Below are 19,592 nucleotides of genomic sequence, written 5' to 3' on the forward strand. Positions count from 1 at the left end.
CTGGAACGTTGCTGGAGCGTTCGTCAGACCAAACGCCATGACCACGAACTCGAAGAGCCCCTCATGGGTACGAAACGCCGTCTTGTGGATGTCCTCTAGGGCCATGCGTACTTGGTGCTAACCCGACCGCAGGTCCAGCTTCGTGAAGAAGCGGGCGCCCTTCAGCTCGTCCAGCAGCTCGTCAACGACGGGAATGGGAAACTTGTCCTTGATGGTGACACCATTAAGAGCTCGGTAATCAACGCAGAAGCGCCAAGTGCTGTCACGTTTCTTCACCAGCAGAACCGGGGAGGAGAAGGCCGATGTGTTGTGACGAATGAGACCGCGTTCCAGCATCTCGGCGCATTGCCTCTAGAGCTCGTCCTTTTGGAGTGCTGGATAGCGATACGGCCGGATAGCCACTGGCAGGGAACCGGCCTCGAATCGGATGTGGTGGTCTTGGACTCGCGGCGGCGGCAGGCCCGTGGTGTCACCAAAGATCTCGGTGTAGTCAGCGAGGAGGCTGTCGAGGAGCTCACGACCGGCGCACACGTGGATGTGAGTTGGGCGTCCCGGAGCAGCCAGTCCGTACCACTCGACACGGTGGTCAGCATGCCAAAAAGACATCCAGAGACGGGAGAAATCCCAAAGGATTGGCCCGAGTGTCTTGAGGAAACGTGTGCCCAGTACGACGTCAAAGCCACCCAATGGGATGGCGTGGAGGTCAGCGACGAAGTGCTCTTTGTCGATGACGATGGCAGCGTGCCGTAGGAGGCTGCAGCAGGTGACGTGGTCGCCGTTGGTGACCATGACACGAAGGTGACGGCCTGACGAGAAATTGGCGCCCACGGTGGCAGCGATGTCCTCATTGATGAAGTTGTGGGTGCTTCCCGAGTCGATCATCGCGACGAGCTTGCGATCACCAATGCGGACGGGGACCTGCATGGTGTCACTAGTGTGGACGCCCGTGACTGCGAGGAGGGAGATTTGAATGTCGTCGTCGCAATCCGCAAAGTCGTCGTCCGTGGACTGGATGTAGAAGAGTCGTTTGCAGCGATGGCCGCGGACGAACTTCTCGTCGCAATTAAAGCAGAGCCCCTTCGCGCCCCGGTCGTCCATCTCCGCGGCTGTTAGTTTTTTTAACACATGTGCTGGAGTGACGCTGGAGGGGTCAGCAGTGGTGGGGACCAGTGTTGCAGGGGCGCGGAGCTGACAAGCCGGTCGGGACGCGAAGCCTGCCGTAGCCGCCAACACGTTGTGGAGGTGCTCGAAGGAGACAGCCAGGTCCATGGCCACTTCCAAGGTGGCTGGTTTCATAATCTCGACCTGAGTCTTCATGGGGCCGCCCAGGTTGTTGGTGAAGATGTCCCATTCCTCGGAGTCAGGTATCGGGGGAATCTGAGAAAGGTGCTCGAGGAAGCGCTTGGTGTAGTCTGCCCCCGTGCCTGATCGGCGGAGGGAGATCAGTTCGCCGAACGGATTAGCACGTGTGGGAGGCCTGAAGTGGTTGGAGAGGAGTTGCCGGAACGTCTCCCAGGATGGGCGACCGATCTTGGTCTCGAGGTGGCCGTACCACAATGCGGCGACGCCGGTGAGATGGTAGGAGGCCAGCCATGTCTTATCGGACTCCTGCGTGCACTGACCGAGGAAGAACAAGTTGCATCGCGTCAGCCATGGACGCGGATCGCTTTCCCCATCGAACGTGGGAAAATCGATTTTGTAAAGGCGTGGGGGTCGGTCGCTGCTCTCAGAGTTGTGGGTCAGATCCAGCGCCTGGGACCTGTCGCCGGGCGTGGGCATGATGCCTGGGCCTCCCAGCCGCGGCGCCGAGCCGCCCTGCTCGAGGCGTTGGATGGCCATGTGTTGCGCGCGCTGCTGTTGTGCAGTTTCAGCGGCCTGTTTCTGAACGGACTGCAGGACCTCGGTGAGTTGCTTGATCGAGGCGTCGAGCTTGGCGGCGTCCGCCTGGCGCTGGTCTGCATCAAGTTGCCAGTCGGAGGCGAAGTTGTTGAGGGCCTCCACCACACCATCATGATATGTCTGCTGTTTGATGATGAGCTCGGCTAGGGTTTGAGGGGGCGGAGGTTGACTCATGGCGGCAGTGGGGATCGAAGATGAATATGATACCAAGTTGTCACGTGCTTGGGAACCAGGAAGCCGTGGATTGGAACGGAGGTTGTAGTCATGGTAGGTTAGAGGGCGAGGTTGGTAGCCACGCCGCCCTATGGCTGGAGATCGGGGTGAGAGAGAGGCGCAGGGCGCAGAGGAAGGGGACGAGAGATTAGACTAATTATTCTGCTTGCTTCATTGATTGACTAGGGTGGGCTATAAATAGCCAATTACAACTTGCGAAAGAAGAAAAGAACTCTGTCGGCAGGGTAACCTTCTACGGACAAAACCTTTCCGACTTAGATCCTATTTCTTAACTTAAGCAAGCAATTGAACTAAACACAAACTAGGGCTGAGGATCTGCAGCAGGGCGAGCGCTACGCTGGTAGGTACGCCCCCACATGACATAAATGCTGCTAACTTGTTGAGTAACAAGCAATCTTGTGAAGATGATGGCTAGAACAGCTTAAAGAGGTAGCAGGATCATCCTCAAACACATCGAGAGCTTTTTTTATACAGTTACGTATCCAGGACAGCCTGACAATAACAAAGAATAACATTGAAATAAGCACATGATCTAGCATCATAAGAGAAATGAGGAAAACAATTTAGAATAAAGAAATCCAAGGAAGCTATCCGGGAAACTAAAAAATTGCAACTATATATAGCATAAAGAAACAAATTGTAAATGGGCTGCAAATGCAAATTACCTCATCTAGCTGCTTTTGCAGATTATCAAGCACATTTCCCCCTCTTTTCAGCATTTTCTGACAGCACGGCATTCCGTTTCTTCATCCATGGGTCAATAAGCATTGGCCTCAGGTGAGAGGACAATAATTAAATTGGGCCATTGAGGTTGTGTGAGCCTAAGATTGATTTAAATAGTTCAGAAATTTGTAGGAGTGCAATTTCAAGTCAATAGAAACAATGATGTCGATCTTGATTTAATTTTCAGACGCCAACTCTTCGCACACTGAAGCAACAGCCAAATTGTTTTGCTCGATCAATTCAGCAGGAAAGATATTTGTATTCTCCTCTTTTGATTTCTCTGATGCCTTTTTATCCCCAGGTTTCGCATCAGCAGCAGTATAAAGAGAAGCAAGAGATAATTATCAATAATTAGTTGGGTTACTACGGCCCTGCATCACATTCACATCAGAATCGTCAATGACACGCTGTGAACAAAAAAATTCTATCTCCCCTTTTTGCACGTCTCGTAAGTCCCAAATATATTTTAAAAGTAGCTCATGCAATTCCAGGAAAAAGCCCAAGATCCAGCCAAAGTATTTCATCTATTTTAACTTGTCTTACCTCGAGAAAATGGAGCATAAAAAGGTTCAGAGAACGGCACGAACCAATCGAAACTGAAACCTTTTCAGCGATATTAGAAAGTGACTTTTTTGGCAAAAGCTGTAAACAAAACAGTATGCAGTGGAACAGAAGCTAATTGATGAAATCAATGTCCCAGTTGTTTTTAGAAATATCAAATTCGCTAACAAGTTCTTCAATTATTCATGCTCTACTATTCACGACAAATCAGAAAGGAGGGTTTAGCAACAAGCTCACTTCCAGGGGACTGGACGGGGCCGCGGAGGCGCCGGCCGCATCCGCTTCTATGGCGACTCCGGCGGGCTCAAACGCAACGGAGGCTGGGCACCCGCGCTGAGGTATCGGCGGCGTCGAGGCGGGGCAAGGCGGAGGGAGGATTGGGCGGGGATGGGAGGCGGCGGCGGCGGCTGGTGTACGTGCGGGCCGTACGGGTATCGTGAATTTCCTTTCTCCAATGGAGCGAATGTGTCTGTTCTTTTTTATGGAGTACAGTAATTCGGAATTCACAAGGAGCAAACGTCTTTCAAGTTCTGCCCCGAATGGAAAGAGTGGCGGCTGGAGTAGATGTTTTCATGTTATGCGTTATTTTAGTTCTGCGGTAGTGCTAACTTTACTTTTGTGGAAGTAACAACTTTAGGATGCGCTTAGTTAATTTTGGTTATTAGTTTCTTCTTTCGGAAAACAAAGAGGCTAACCAAAGGGTTTTTTTTTTATTGCAAAGCAAGTTGCTTCTTCGTTCATTTTACGAATTACCTCCTAAGGTACTTTCATCTTTTTTTACTTTGTAACTTTCAAATTTATTACCCATTGTCATCGGTAACAAATACATCGCGCATCTCCACTCGGCCGGTGAACTCTTCGACGGCTCACGACGCTCCCTTCGCCGTCTCTCCTTCCCTCACGCCCTTCCCCCACTGGTGCCCGCCCACACCTCCTCGGCCGAAAAGGACCGCTGCCACTACAGAGGAGGTGGAGGCATTCTGCATCACCCCCCTCCCCCCGTGAGCCCCCGTCAGCAGTCCAACCCCGGCCGCCCCTGCGAACCAGAGTCCATGCGGTCTCATCCTCCTTTTCAACCTAGAACAAGAACAAGGGCTTGTGGAAAAAAGGGAGGCACAATGTGTAGGAGAAGACCTTGGATTGGCACGCCGGCCCATGAAGAAGAGGGAGGCAGCGTGCGGGTGGAGGAAATTAAAGAAGAAAAGAAAATATGAACCAAACAGGCTTCCGTGCTTTTCACATCAAGAAAAAAAGGGCAATTTCTTGGGAGAAAAAAAAGCAAAGCAGCTTTTTTTAAAAGCAAATGACGCACCCTTAGTCCACGGGAGTGGCAACTTGTAGCACACGTTGCTGTCAATTTTAACCCATCACACCGAAGAGGTAGGAACCAAACCTTCGCGCCAATGTGTTCCCTTTGGTTAGTTGCTATATTCTTTTTTTTAAAGCAATTGCTAACAACACATGATTAAATATTAGATTGTGTTAAGTGAGTCTGATTAGAACGTTAAGCAGTTCGTGTACGTTTCGTGAGTTGGATTTCTATACATGTCTAAAAAATACGGACCGTTCCCTTCACCCTTTTTTCGTCGTTCGTCAAACTCTTGCCGCACCCTTGCACGCCTGGGCCGACAAAAGACCGCAACCCTTGCTGGCCCAGCCCAAAGTCCCAAACATGTTTTTCTCCTTCTCTCAGACCCGCACGCACACGAATGGATCGAAACTGCCCTAAAAAAAGCGAACGGATCAAAACGAGCGTCGACTAGGGTTTGGTTGCACCACCACCCTCGTCAACCTCGCCGACGGCAGGAGCAAAGCGGTGACCGCGACCTGGGAGGAGGACGGTGGTTCCAGGGACGCAACAGGAACAGCGGCGGACAGCGGGCGTGGGCTGGGATGAGGGAGGTCACCGGCGCGGGCTTGGAGAAGAGCGGCGCGCGCGGCCTGAAGGCATGGGCGAGGAGGGGGGAGCGTGACCCAGTCGACGTGTGCTGAGAGGCGGCGGCTGGCGCGGCGAGTGCGGGGAGGCAGCTAGCGCGGCCGAGGAGGACGGCGCGCTGCCCCGTCGGCGTTTGCTGGGAGGAAGGAGGCGGCCTGCGCGTGTGCTAGGGCATAGGAGGCGGCAGGCGGGGGCGAGGACGGCGGCGACCATGCCGGCACGGAGAGGCACGTGTGCTGGGTGACGGTCGGCGTGACCGACCCTGCCGGCACGTGCTGGGTACACAATGCTTCCCCGATCTAAACAATGATTGCTACAAGACACGAACACATGGCACAAATCCACCTCTATGCAAAAGCAACGATGATCCAGATTCAGTATGCAGAGTGACAATGAAAAGCTTGCATTACTCCATGTCCACAACGTGAGTGATTTCCCTATTCTAATTGTAGGTTTACCTTTTGTTGCTTTCCTAATGTTTGAGTGCTTAGTAGTATTGTCATCTTGCTTTTTTGCTGCTTTTTGTTTACATCAAATTGGTTATTTGCTGCATGTTGATTCATGTTGAGCTCGTTTTGAATATTTGAAAAAATGTCCTGGATATCAAAAGTTTGTCAAGGTCAAAGGTGGAAGCTAAAATTCAGTTAGGACCTTCAGAATCAGCCGAAACAGTTTCAGTTGCTCCATCACTGAGTGGGTCTAGATTTTTCCTTGCTATTCAGGTAAATTTATTTTCGTGAAGAGCATGGATTTAGAACTATATATCTTTGCTGCATAGAAGTTAAAAATGGGTTTATGCGTGCAGGTATAATGCACATCTCATGATATGTTGATAAATTTATTGAGCTATCGAAGAAGGTTGTAACCTTTTCAACTTAATGTGCAAGCATTGGATGTTCTATATGCCCAAGGTGATTTTTATTGGGAAAGTCCAGAATGCCCTTCTCTAATACTCCATTTGGTCTATGGGAGTATTGGGTACCGTAGAATCTGCCTTATATAATGATCCAAATGAACATTGGTAATTTAGTGTGGCAATTTTTTTGCCGAATGCTAGACCTTGAGCTGAAGGCAATACTAAGAATATTCAGTCATCCAAAATGGTTCTGTCCAGAATGGTTTTGTTCGTTACATACTCACATGAATCATGTGCTTTGCATTTATAGTAGTCATGACAAATCCGATAATTTCAGTTGACCTTTACAGTTTGTATGCAATATGGTTCTACCGTGACAACTATGATCAATTTTCAAGTAGCATGAACGGCTTCAGGAATCCCATGGTTATGAGGTATTGAAGGCAGAAGCAACTGCAAAGGTAGATTTCTCTGAAGTGCATTGGATTACATTAGTGTGTAGGGAGAGCAGGAGCAGAGGAAACCATGGCACAATCATTGAGTTCGGCGGTCGTGACGACTACTGTGCGCCTGCCACGAGCGCATTAAAAGTGCCGTGGCAACGCACGGGCAAATTGCTAGTGTAAAGAAAAATTGACTCGAAATAGAGATGTTGAACCTTTTTTTTTCGCAATTCTGGTACAATCCACTACCCAGGTCCTATCGATCCCAAGGTACATAGTTCGACACAGGCTACTACTCCATACTTTACTTATAATTAGATGATACCCCGCACGTTGTTGCGGAAATTTTTAGTTAACATAAAAACTATTCAAAATTGAAAACATATAATAAAATTATACATTTCTCGCTTAGTGGGAATAGCTCGATGGAAATAACATACATGCATGTGCAAAAGTATTAGTTTTTTACTAAATATAAATAGGTGTGAACAAATTAATTATGTGATGACGTGACATGCTTGTATGTTTAGAGAAATCAAGTAGTGGGTTGTTTTTATTTAGATATAGAAGATTCATCTGGCATGAACGAACCAACTATATATACCACCACTAGAATAGAGTGGGAGATGGGACATTGCTGATCGATCAATGGCACGGGCACATGGGATCGGCGATGACGTGGAGGGAGTACATGATGACGAGGAAGTAGACGACGAGCGCGACGAAACCGGCGATGAGTGCCCCCATGACGTGGCTGCAGTAGTCCTGCACCTGCCCGCAGATGGGCAGCCACCCGGCGTGCGAGTTGCCGTTCCTCCCCACTTCCGCTATCGCCCCCGTCGCCGCCACGGCCCCCGTCAGCACCATCCCCATTATCACATCGGCCATGACCACCAGTCTCGCGCCGGCGCTCCCCGGCCGCACGGGGAGCACCAGCAGGCTGTAGGCGCACGCCACGCCGTATGCCGCCACGAAGAAGCTGCGCGCACGCATGCCAAATTGAACAATGCATTGAAATTATCATCTCGATCCAACATCTCGCGATCATATATACATGTGTGTGTGTGGGATTACTTACATAAATGCTGGGGTGTGAGAGTACTTGGCCTCCAGCTCCAAGCCGAACAGGTAGGTGGTCTCATGGCTGGTCACCATGATTATCGCTGCCGCACCCGCTGCCGCCGCAGCCGCGAGCCTGAGCACGGCCGTGACAAGCCGGTGCAGCTTCGCCATACTGCTGCCCGGCCCTTCTGCAAGCCGGTGATGCTCTATGTGATGTCGTTAAAGATGTTGGGTTAATTAGCAAGGACAGGATCTCAGGAACTTCAGTGTGTGATGTCGATCGTTAAATAAGAGCGCCTGTTTCGTGGAGTAGTTTGTGGTAGCTCAGCTAGCTACGTGGGAGAGTGAGGAAATATTGGTTGTTTGCATATGTGGGCAGCTTTGTTGGTAAGCAACTTTACCCCAACTTGTCGCCGCTCTTAACACTACAGTACCATAATATGTTTGGCGTGTCAACATCTTGGTACCATGATAGTTGGGCAACGTGAGAAAATCGCGGGCGCTTGGATTCATTTTTCATGACAGCAAGTCTTGGCAATAGGAAAGGGACTGACTACTAAGCAGACCTACCGGTTTACCTTTGGCAACCAAAATCAGTTTAGATTCAAAAAGCGTAAATAGGTACTGTTTGGTAGATAATAATTCCTTTTTAACTTTTCACAGAACCAAACACATCCCACAGTGATACGCCATTCGTGTATCAGGAGGAGCTGTACTTTCCTCGAGAAAAAAAAGGAGGAGCTGTACTGAGCGACTAGCGCTTTTGCTGGGCCTTCTAGACTTCTAGTCCAGCCAACACGCAGCAAGATGGGAGGGACCATCAGAACCGCTGGCGCTCAGCTGGCAAGAACGGCCATGATTTCAGAACGGCACTATTGTGCATATTACAGTACCATTTACAGTAGTGACGGCAGAAGAGTCGTTTCCTGATAGTTGGCACTCTGTAAACTAATCAGCACAGAGCGTTCCTAAAGCAAGTCATTCACTCATTCTCATTTGGGCAACGAATTTTCAGTACTCCATTTAGTTTCACTGGGATAACTTGTCTATGCACACTTTCTATTGAACAGAAATTACCCCCAGAATACATTCAATTCCAAAGAACGAGACTGTTGCTTCCATTTATGTTTGCAACGTTACATTTCCAGCATAAAATGGTTGATATTTACAAACAGTGACAAACAATTTGGTTTCCCGGTGTTGCGGACCATTGGAGAAATGTCTACGATATGAAAAGAAGAATATTTACAGAAAACGAAGCAGCTAAATACACCATTGTTTCCTGTAAAAAAAAACTAAATGTACCAGTGCGGGGGGAACCTTAGAAGAATATGTACTATCTAAACCTACAATCAGGCAGAGCTCCCATGTGAACTCCCGAGGATTACGGCATTGTCGGTGACCAACAGCCTCAGAACATTCAAACCAGATAGCAAGTAGATTTCCATGCACTCTTCTAAGTCTGCCTGGCATGTCAGATTAACCCATTCGTGATCATCATCCAGGTACTTGATGTAGAAAGAACCGATAACATCAATCTGTATCCTTTTGGCCACCTCATCTTTCAAGGTTCTAAGACTTCCAGAACACGGGAAGCGAAACCTCAGAATATCTTCCTTGTAATGTGCCTTCACTGTTACAATCCCGGAATTCTGTGGCGACATCATTCTACCTGGAGACAGTACAGTTGGTCTGACAGAATCTTTGGCGAAGCCTTGTGAGTTGTACAAGTTTTGTTGTGGCTCGAGGAACGTTGAAGCAATGGACTCACGAACAAATGCCCCATTTCCTTGACTTCCTGGGTAAGAACCTTCTGAAGTCTGTGAATTTGTGCTATGTTGACCAGATGAGCTTCTCAAGTTAGTTACTTTATCTCCTTCAATCTGGATAACACTATTGGCTAAAAGGGTTTGTGGGGAAATGAGTATGCTTGGGCTACAATTTTGTAGTGACTTCTGCGAGGATGAAGCTTTGTGTTCATTACCAAAAGGAATGTAAACCTCAGCAGTTTTCTCTTGCCTTGATTTATCTATATCGAGAAGATACGATGAGCTTGCAGGACCAAAGGGAGGAGCTGTGACAGATGTGAAACCAAATGCACTCTCTGACGCTTGGGCGGACTCGATTACCTCCTTTAATTTTGAAATCGACTTGTTAACCTTGCTGATTTCTCGTGATGGCCAGTGAGGAATCCCATGTTTCCTGCAGATGCGCTTCATCGTTGTAGGGCATACTATCAAAAGGAAAAATAACTTAGTTAAGAACATGCAAGACATGGGGAGACTCTGTTTCTCTTATCATTATGATATTCATTATAAACTTAGTCACTTAGGTTAATCATAAATTGGACGAAAGGAAGGCTCACAAAATAAATGGTGGCCACTGTATAACTATGTCATATGTGTAAACAGGCAACTGAAGATACTAAACACATTTTGAGATTTCAAACACCTTTCTGTCTAACACAAACAATTTACTAAAATTGACTACAACTCCAGATTTAAAGATACCAAGAGATTGAGAAATGAACTTAGATCAACCTTTTAAAAATGCTGATTTCAGAATGACACATTTGATATTTCTATGATCTACACTCCTACACAAATGACTACAAATTGTGGGTATGGAATACACCACACGTTAGTCATCAGAGACTTCCAGTGAATGCACGTACTGAGGGCTTATTCGGTTCATAGGAATTTGAAACCATAGGGATAGGAAAAGTAGAGGATTGGAGTGTGCATGACATTCCATTCCTTAGGAATTTAAAATGAGGTCCTACCTAATGCTTAAAAACCTTAGGAATTAGACCAATTTGGACTCAATCCTTAGGAATCTAACACTTCCATTCCTATAAAACGAATGCTACACGTAGGAAAAATTCCTAAGGGTTGAAATCCTGTAAAATTCCTATGAGATTCCTGCAAACCGAATAGGTCCTGAACAGTAATCAATGTATCAGGGAGTAGAGAAATTAAAATTGTGCATACCACCAAGACTTTTTGCTGCGCTTTTTAAGCTTCCAGAAAAATATTGTTGGATAACTTCTAAACTGATTGTCTTTTCTGCTTTTCCTCTTCTCCTCACGGGATTTTTCTTGTTTTTGTACAACAATGAAGAATCTGAGGTACCACTGCCACTTGGTATTGCCACAGGTTTGTCACCGGAATAATCATGAGATAACAAATGGTTTTTGGACATCGTTGAAGCTTTGTGATTCCTGTTATCAGACTCATGGATACCTCCATGCATATCACTCTCAAGTAATGTATGAATTCCACCTCCAACGTTCAAGTCTTGCACATATGTATTTCCAGTTTCTTCATTATGCATTACAGTTACGGCATCAACTTGCAGACAAGCTTCATTCAAGCCTTTATCCCCGGCTACCTGTAAAGTGCGAAGATGCTGTCTTAATAGAACTATGATGGACTGCAAGAGAGCCTTTTGTTCATCGTCTTCTCTGCAATCAGGTGGTAGGAAAAACTCTAGTATGTAATCATCTCCGGTATAAGCGCTCTGCAAATATATTGAAAAACAGCCAGCTAATGCAAACATGCGGGCATAGTGTACAAGAGGATACTCCATTTTGGAGAATCTACTGACATCTTTTGAAAAACATGGCCTGCCTGAGATGAATGCCTTTCCAGAAACTCCTTGCCCCTTCTGTAGGTGGTGCGCTACACAGGCATCTCTGAAGCCCCACATACGAGCATCAATAATGTGAAAGGCAACATCACTCGTTGAAATGCATACTTCCTCCATACAACTTCCACCAAAGCTCAAGCAACTCCTCTTCACACCACCATGTGCCAATAAACTTTGATATTTGCAAGGTACCCAAGTTTGACCCAAGGGCAGTTTGAACTCTTCACAAACAACAGTTAAGATTTCCAGTATCTCTACTAGAGCAACTTGACGGCTTTCATTACATATCTGAGCAAAAACCATTTTACTCTCATAATAAAACATGATAATATATTATTTAAGATGGCAATTACTGAATGATTACCTGGACACATGGATGTTCCACAATTTTGGTGCTTTTAAGATTCACTGCCTGCAGATAGCAGATATTTTTTTACCACAATGTAACACAAAAAGGGAATATATGGAAAATATTAATCTGTCATTCATTACATGTGGTATATTTAACATCTATTGTAGTTCTAAATATACACTGATATAAGTTTGTACATGAAGAGGCAAAAGTAACAACACCTCAAGAGCTTTGCAGACTTTATCAACCTCACTTGCATAGTTGACTTTCTTGGATGTCATTATAAGCTCAACAACACCAATGCATGACTTCATAGAAGGATCGAATACAGGCAAGGCAACAGTACCATGAACGTTGTGATTTATCGCATGGTTAAGCCGCGGATACTCGAAACTGCTATAGTACTGCACACTGGGTGTCCACTCAGGTACTCGCTGCTTGTATACCCGTCCTGGAAGCCCCAAATCATGGACATTCTCCCCATCTACGGAGAAGGCATACGTCATGGACACAGCTCTGTACTGAACAAGTTTGATGCTCTCTTGGGCAAGCAAAAAGGGATGTCCTGAAGTAGTCAACACGTACCGATCTCCGTTCTTAGTGGGAATCCAAACCTGAACTAACAGATGCTGATCGGTGGACTCCTTGAAGTAACTGAGAGCTAGTGCAAGCCTTTCCTTCATGAAATGAGAACAATCGGAATAATCATCATCCAAGGAAACAGGAACCTGCATTTTACCATTCATGTTCTCGACTTTCTTAGCCGCTGTTTCAGATTCCCCTATGATAGAAGAGCACAACATAGCTTAGTAATTATTAAAAAGGAATGCATAAAAACAAAGAAAATGACCCCTAGTGATTATGTAAACTTGAGATCTTTTTTCCTTGTACAAACGAAAATGCCTTCCATCTTGATGCATTAATAGAAAGAGGGTTCATCGTACAAGCAGACAAACACCAATTACAGCCAAACCCAATGAGCACTTAACTAGGTTATATATAACCGCATCCGAGAACCTGGCGCATTGTTCCAGGACGAAATTAACTGCTGTCGTGGCGTGCATCCATGGCATATTTTGTTGTGCCCATGACAAAAACATATCACCATAGGATGCCTCCTGATCCATGGCGGAAGCTATTTCCAGTTTTCCACACAGATGTGACAGATTTATGACGAAAATATGCATTTCTTCAACGTAGTGCAAGAGTAAATTTCAGAGAACCACAATTTTTGGTCCAGTCGTCTTACCGAACCCCACTTTTCGCTACTTTGCTCGCAGATCAACAGTTTTTCAGGCAGAGTGTCACAAGTAGCCCAAAACTCGCAGATTAGGCCGTTTGATGGGATTTTTTATAGGTGGGCTCCACATGTCAGGTGCCACGTGGGATTAAACCCAACCCGACCAGGTAACCCTCCCCCTCCTTCTCTCTCTATGACCTGAGGGACCCACTCAAGCTCTGTCACCCCACGTCTTCTCCAGGTCTCGTCGTCATCCCCTCCCGCGCCTCCCCGACCACACCGCTTTGCGCGGAAGCACCATGGAGTTTCCCAAATGTGCCCACGCCGTCGCCTGCCTCTCCCTCACCCCAGAGCGCCCTTGCATCGAGCGCCGTCGTCGGGCATGGCAACTCGCCGTCGCTGGCTGTTTCTGGCGGCGAATCTTTCTCACCGCCGACGCCATCTTCTTCACTGTGACGGCATGCACGCAGCGAGCCCTTTGGCACGCCCCGCCATGCCCCAAGGCGCTGACATGTGGGCCCCCCCTTAAATAATCCCATCAAACGTCCTAATCTGCAAGTTTTGGGCTACTTGAGACATTTTGCCTGAAAAACTATAGTTCTGCGAGCGAATTAGCGAAAAGTGGGGTTTGATGAGACTACTGACCAAAAACCATACTTCTATGAAATTTACTCATACAAAAATGTACAAACATCTTCATGGCCATCGTAACGGAGTAGTATATTTTTTAATAAATTTGGTTAAACTTTAAAAAGTTTATGATAAGAGAAAGATAGAACATCTTATATGCACAAGCAGAGGTAGCACTAGCAAGTGGACACCCACCATTGTAAAATAAGGCCCTCCACAATGCCTCGTAGTGGGATCCGATTTGCAGCCAACCAATTGAATCCGAAGCGCATAGAAAACTTCAAACACCAACAATTCTACACCACGGTAAGTCAATGAATTTTTTTTTACCCTTTTGGAATCAAGCAAACTAACAACGCACAGGTTAAAACTAGCGTCGGCATCACAAGAATCTCGCGCTAACCGCCCCCGCACAGCACGGCAGAATAAAGAAATAAACAAGAAAAATTCATGGTTGGATCCAAGAGAAATGGAGCTCACCGGAGCGCGTGCCCGGGGTTTCATCCAGGTCGGAGACTGCATCCATTGGCAGGGAGGAATAATGCTGGTCTCCGCAGAGCCACGGCAGCGGGGCCGCGGCGGAGAAGAGGGGCGGCGTGGCCAAGGCGTCGAGCAGCCACGCTTCGCCGTCGGAGGAGTCGAGGTCCATTGGCAGGATGAGGCGTTGCTGCGAGGGCGATGCGAGGAGGCAGCGGCAGCCGGCAGGCCTGGATGAAGAGGAGCAGGGGGAAAAGGAGACCAGTGACGACGTGTTTTACAAGCTCTCCTTGTGGAATTTCCTCTTGAGCAGTCCGAAACTTTTGGAAGCCCGGATATAAAGTACTCCCTCCCTCTTCCATTCTTGTCCAAATATTACATGTATTTAGACATTTTTTAAAAAATAGATAAATCTAATTTTGTACAAATTTGATTAAAAAATTATGAAACAGAGGGAGTACTACTCCACTTCTTCCCATTATCTTATTGCAAAAATATCAACTATAAAAATGCACTCCCTCAGGCCATATTAACTGACGAAATATTACATGTATTTAGACGCTTTTAAGTATAAATACATTCATATGTGGGCAATTTTGAGTCACTTAATATTGGATAACACTGTAAATCTTGATATTTCTTGTTTGGTCAAATTTAATGAGTAACAAAAGTTACATGACTTACACTCCCTCCGTTCCTTAAATTAAGGCATGTATTGTTTTCTGTGACCGAGCATTTAACCAAAAATTACTCCATCATCATATGACATATGTGATATAAGTAATAATCATAAAAAAGTACTTTTGAATACAAATCTAATTATCAATTTTATTTTACAATAAGTATACATTAATAAACTAAATCTTGGTCAAAGGTCTAGTCAAAGAAAACAATATAGGCCTAATTTAAAAAACGGAGTATTTTTTAACGACTGAGAGTAATGTTGCAGTGTCTGACCACGTACATAATGGAACTGCGAAGCCAGCGAGGAAGAGACAAGAGAGGGTGTAGTTACTGGGCTTATACAGATTGCCTTGTACCGATTTTTGCTTGTCCTCGAGTGCTTGCACGAAGAGACTTTTGTGGTTAGGTCGGTCGTGCTGCATAGCAAGGTCGACTTCGCCCGTAGTTTCTTCAGCGATTGCAAGCCATATATGATGGCCATTCTACAGTTGGTAATCGGATAGTGAGAGTCGACTCCACCTAATTGAAAATTACCTATGCTCAGCCAAGTATTGGGAACGCCTACCATCAGGTGGAATCGGAAGATCAAGGTTGCTCTCCTTGAGATTTTCAACATTTTACGTAGTTTAGACTGCATTTGGTTTTCAGACCTATCATCCGTGAAAAAGTTGGGAAAATAGCGTTAGATCATCCTTGTCCAAAACAGTTCGAGTCTAAAAAAAAATTATTTCCATTGTTTTGCATCGTTGAGTCTTTGGCCGCATAATCGTGTCAAATTGTTGGACTTAGTGTCTAGTTCACTTAGGCTTTTGAACCACTACCTTTTATCAAGTTTCATCACGTTCTGGTTGTCGAGAAAACATTTCAATACAAATACAATGATGTCACATTTGCATCACAATAATCTAATACTACTAGTGAAATAGTCGGCCTTATATATTTTGGAAGAGTGAGTAAAGCAAAGTGGTCGGTAGAAAAGCACGGTATAAATCGACGGTTGTGTACGGAGGAACATCAGACGATGATTTAGCTTTACTAGATTTTTAATCATCTCCAGCGTGTCCTAGATTTTTCTCTCAGTTTTCTTATAATTACCTTCAGTAACTGCTTTTGCTTTTTCCTCAAACAAATGGTACAAATCTAAATATAAACGGTTTTGCTATTTCTAAAGCTAAATAACTATTCTTAAGACAATTGTAAAATAACTACTTCTAAGTAGGAACCCTAGCGCCCCGCGAGCCGCTCCTGCGACTCATGGGGTGACACCCCGCCGCCACCCCTAACCTTCCTCTCCGCGCTTCTCTCTCTCTCCCGGGCACTACCGCCGGTGGCCGCCGGCCAGCCCGCGGCGGCGGCAGGGCCTTCCAGCCGCCCCTCCATCTCCTCCTCTCCCCTCGCCCCTCCCTCTGGCTCGCACGGTACAGTTATGGCGACGGACGCAAGGCCCGTGACGGCGTGACTCCGGTGGTGGTGGCTTGTCCAGCGGCTAGGCAGGCGCGTGCGCAGGCACGCGGTGGCTCGCGTGCGGCAACGCGGGCGCGCAGTGGGGCGTGCGAATCTGCGGAGGCGCGATTCCGGCGGCAGTGGTCCAATCCGCGGCGCACGTGCGGCAGCCAGACAAGGGGTTGGCTTGCTTCTCGCTGGCGCTGCTCCATTGGTTGCGATCTCCCCGGAGGGCCTGTATGGCGAGCGCCGCTGCGGCAGGTGCTGCGCTGTTGGTTGGACAATGCGCTCTGGGGCAGGGCGCAGCGGTTCTCCGATCGGCCGGCATGCGCTGTTGCTGTGATGTTGCCTGCGCCTTAGGGGCTGCGATGGGTGTGGTGGCCTAGAGGGTGCTCGGTCACCGGTGTGTTGGGTGGTTCTGGAGGTGGCTCAGGAGGCGTGCTTGGTGCGTGTTGGGCGGCTTGGCTGGCCACGCGCGGGTGTGCCTTGATGTGCGGTGAGTGGTGGCCTCTAATGGCAGTGTGGCGGGCTATCTAGGTCTGCGGACTACTACGGCTGTGGGCGGTGCTAGGACTTGGCTGATGTTCCTTTGTGAGGTTGTTGCAGTTGCATGAGTGTTGGTCGTGGTGCTCCGGGTGAAAGCCTTGCCCGACTTTTGTCGGTGCTGACGACGGCGATGCTCTCGGGCATCGTTTCCTCCTTGGTGGCGTCGTCGAGGAGCTTTGATCCACCTTCGTGCCTTGTGTTCTAATTTTCTGGGTGAAAACCCATATTTAGCTTGCCAGATCGGATGACGACGGCGTTGTTGATGTCGCTCCCTTGTTGGAGGCGTTGTTTTTGGAAGGTAAACGCTTGGCTGGAGCGTGTTCCTGCAACATACGCCTTGACTTTAGTGGCCATGTCTTGGGCACGCTGACATCGTGATAGTGCTCGACCTTGGATGGCAAGGGTAGAGACTAGTGGAGGATCTTGTGATGTGGGATCTTGGTCGCATGGGTGCACTCGATGTGTATCGGCCGGTGGTCGTGGATGTTCGTTGCGACCAGCAGGGGAGCGGGGAAATATGGTGGTGCAATGTTCGGGACAAGCGTGACGATCGGCGGCCTGAGGTTCCTGCAGTTGACGTGACGCCTCACAGGATTGTCTTCGAGTTCTACGAGGCGGGCGCGCCGCGACGCCTTCTTCGCTATCCTGTATTTTTGTGTTTTTGGCATTTAGGCTGCGGTTGTTTGGTGGCGTTGGTTGTAACGATATTTTGCGGCTGTTGGTCGTGTTCTTATTTTGAGTGATCGGTTGTGTTGACCCCTTTTTGGGCTCGTAAATAGAAAGATGTACGGACAATCTAACCAGCAAACGTGCCCAGGCTTGTCTTCGCCTACGGCGCGCTTTTAGATTCGTGGCGGAGCGATCGTGCGAGGGCGGACTTCCCTCTGCTTCTTCCGTCCCGTTCGTTCTGTCCCTGATGCCGATTCCTTTTCTCTGTCTTCTTCGTTCGCTCGATCCAAACGAGGCTACCGCCGGCACCGCAGATCCATGTCTCCCTCTACTGCTAGCGCTGCCGTCGAGGCCCTGTCCGCTGCATCCTCCCCGCCGCCGCCCACGAGGCCCCGAGTCCGTCGCGGCCTGGCCCGACGCAGGCTCCGTCCGCCGCCAACGGGTCCGTCGCGGCCATGCCCGACGCGGGCTCCCTCCGCCGCCAACGGCTCCGTCGCGGCCCGGCCCGACGCGGGCTCCCTCCGCCGCCAACGAGTCCGTCGCGGCCAAGCCCGGCTCCCTTCGCCATCAATCTTGAGTTCTTGACCAACGATACTTGCAGACATCTAAAAAAGTACTCCCTCCATTTCGGTTTACCGGGCCGTTCTCTCTTTTCACCGCAACCAAGGAGATCGATCTGTGGCTAAGCGAAGCGCGTGGAGAACTAGAGAGGGAGACTTGCTGCCATGGGAATTGCTAGCACGGGGAATTGGGGAAACAGATCGAGAAGGCTGCCTCCTAGCTAGTGAGCCGACACGCCACACACTCCGCGGTCGCACGCGGCCTGTCGGCTCCTTCACCAATCATCAGCCCATGTCGCTGGAAGCAGGCGTGACGGCGGAGCTGCAAGTCTCGGCGGCGATGGAGGCAGGCGCGGTTGCGGCAGCGCGTGAAGTCCGGCCGGCGCCCCACTGCCACCCTCAGAAATACGTCCCCTTCAACCCGAGCAGGTCCACTACATACACGGCCTTCCCCCTGCAGCTCCTCGACCTGCCGCCAACTCAGCCCCTACGTCAATGGCTACACCGCCGCCGGCGACCAGTGCGACCGCCGCGTCCAGAATCCCGCCGGCGCATACATCTCCCAACGTGCTCACGCTTAACCCTGCCAGCTCCTAGACGCAAATAAGCCGGTGACCGAACGATATTAATATGGTAAACAAGTAATTATAACGTGATGATTAAGTGGTATTAAACTGATAAACAAGTGACAGTAACCTGGTAACCAATAATTTTTCACATGATAAACAAGTGATTTTTAACCCGATAAACAAGTGACTTTTAAGACAACCTGATAACAAGTGATATTAACATGGTAAACAAGTGAACATAATCCGGTAAACAAGTGATTTTTAACCCGGTAAACAAGTGAACAGAACCTGATAAACAAGTGATAGTAACATGGTAAACAAAGGGACATAACCTAGTAAACAAGTGATGTTAACATGGGAAACAAGAGCATAACCCGGTAAACAAGCGACCGTAATCTGGTATTTCTGACAAAAAGATAAGTTGTATAAATATATCCACATGTGATCTAGTTTTGTAAAACTTGGCACGATTAAAGTAAAGGTGAAAACAAATCGTCACTCGGTGCACGGTTTAGATGAAAGGTTTTGAAATTTCCAAACAGGGAATTCACGTGAATTTAGATAGACTAGATGGACGCCGCATGCTAGCACTACGTGTGCACGGTCGCGTGGTCGAGACGCGCGCACCATAGTTTTGTCCATCAAATCAAATTCTTATGCGCCCCAAAAATATGTCTAATTTAGAATAATAAAACTTTATCAAATTTTTGTACGCCGCAAAAATATTTCAAATTTAAAAGGCTTTTTTTAGAATCTCAAATTAAAAAGGCTGAACGGTGCTGCATGTGCTCTACTGCAATCAGCTAGCGGGCCTGGGCGGGCTGCAGTACACTTGGGCAAACTGGTGCTGCTGGGCCCCGCTCGTGCTGATGGGCCAGACTGCCACCGTGCCGGGGGAAAGATAGCTGCACCACACGACAGCTGCTGGTCTGCTACACCAGGGATGCACGATACGGAAGACGACGCACGCAGGTGGACGCGGGAGGAGCGTGGGGGCGCCGTACGCTAAGTACGGTTCCCCGTAGTCCAGTCCTCGTAGTGGTTTTAGTCAAATTATTAA

General features: G+C 48.0%; 3 protein-coding genes across 4 annotated transcripts; all 3 read right to left on the minus strand.

The window, feature by feature from the left end:
• Positions 1-315: 315 nt before the first annotated feature.
• On the minus strand, positions 316-3,981 carry LOC112270799. 2 transcript variants are annotated; one of them, XM_024459026.1, is made up of 3 exons: positions 3,655-3,981; positions 2,799-2,954; positions 316-2,625 (listed from the first exon to the last, which is right to left on the minus strand). In XM_024459026.1, the coding sequence occupies exon 3, from the start codon at positions 2,071-2,073 to the stop codon at positions 352-354; it is 1,722 nt and encodes a 573-aa protein (XP_024314794.1). In that variant the 5' UTR covers positions 2,074-2,625; positions 2,799-2,954; positions 3,655-3,981; the 3' UTR covers positions 316-351. The 2 variants fall into 2 exon arrangements, with proteins under 2 accessions (XP_024314794.1, XP_024314793.1); XM_024459025.1 differs by having other exon boundaries at positions 2,799-3,971.
• A 3,036-nt stretch (positions 3,982-7,017) lies between these two features.
• On the minus strand, positions 7,018-8,040 carry LOC100837255 (CASP-like protein 1C1). Its single transcript, XM_003568665.4, has 2 exons — positions 7,731-8,040; positions 7,018-7,631 (listed from the first exon to the last, which is right to left on the minus strand). The coding sequence occupies exons 1-2, from the start codon at positions 7,883-7,885 to the stop codon at positions 7,298-7,300; spliced, it is 489 nt and encodes a 162-aa protein (XP_003568713.1). The 5' UTR covers positions 7,886-8,040; the 3' UTR covers positions 7,018-7,297.
• Positions 8,041-8,808: 768 nt separating this feature from the next.
• Positions 8,809-14,365, minus strand: LOC100824282 (protein NLP3). Its single transcript, XM_014898412.2, has 5 exons — positions 14,065-14,365; positions 11,936-12,495; positions 11,727-11,774; positions 10,705-11,650; positions 8,809-9,947 (listed from the first exon to the last, which is right to left on the minus strand). The coding sequence occupies exons 1-5, from the start codon at positions 14,231-14,233 to the stop codon at positions 9,067-9,069; spliced, it is 2,604 nt and encodes an 867-aa protein (XP_014753898.1). The 5' UTR covers positions 14,234-14,365; the 3' UTR covers positions 8,809-9,066.
• Positions 14,366-19,592: the final 5,227 nt, after the last annotated feature.

The sequence above is a fragment of the Brachypodium distachyon genome, chromosome 2 (genome assembly GCF_000005505.3).
Source record: "Brachypodium distachyon strain Bd21 chromosome 2, Brachypodium_distachyon_v3.0, whole genome shotgun sequence".
NCBI classification, from domain to species: domain Eukaryota; kingdom Viridiplantae; phylum Streptophyta; class Magnoliopsida; order Poales; family Poaceae; genus Brachypodium; species Brachypodium distachyon.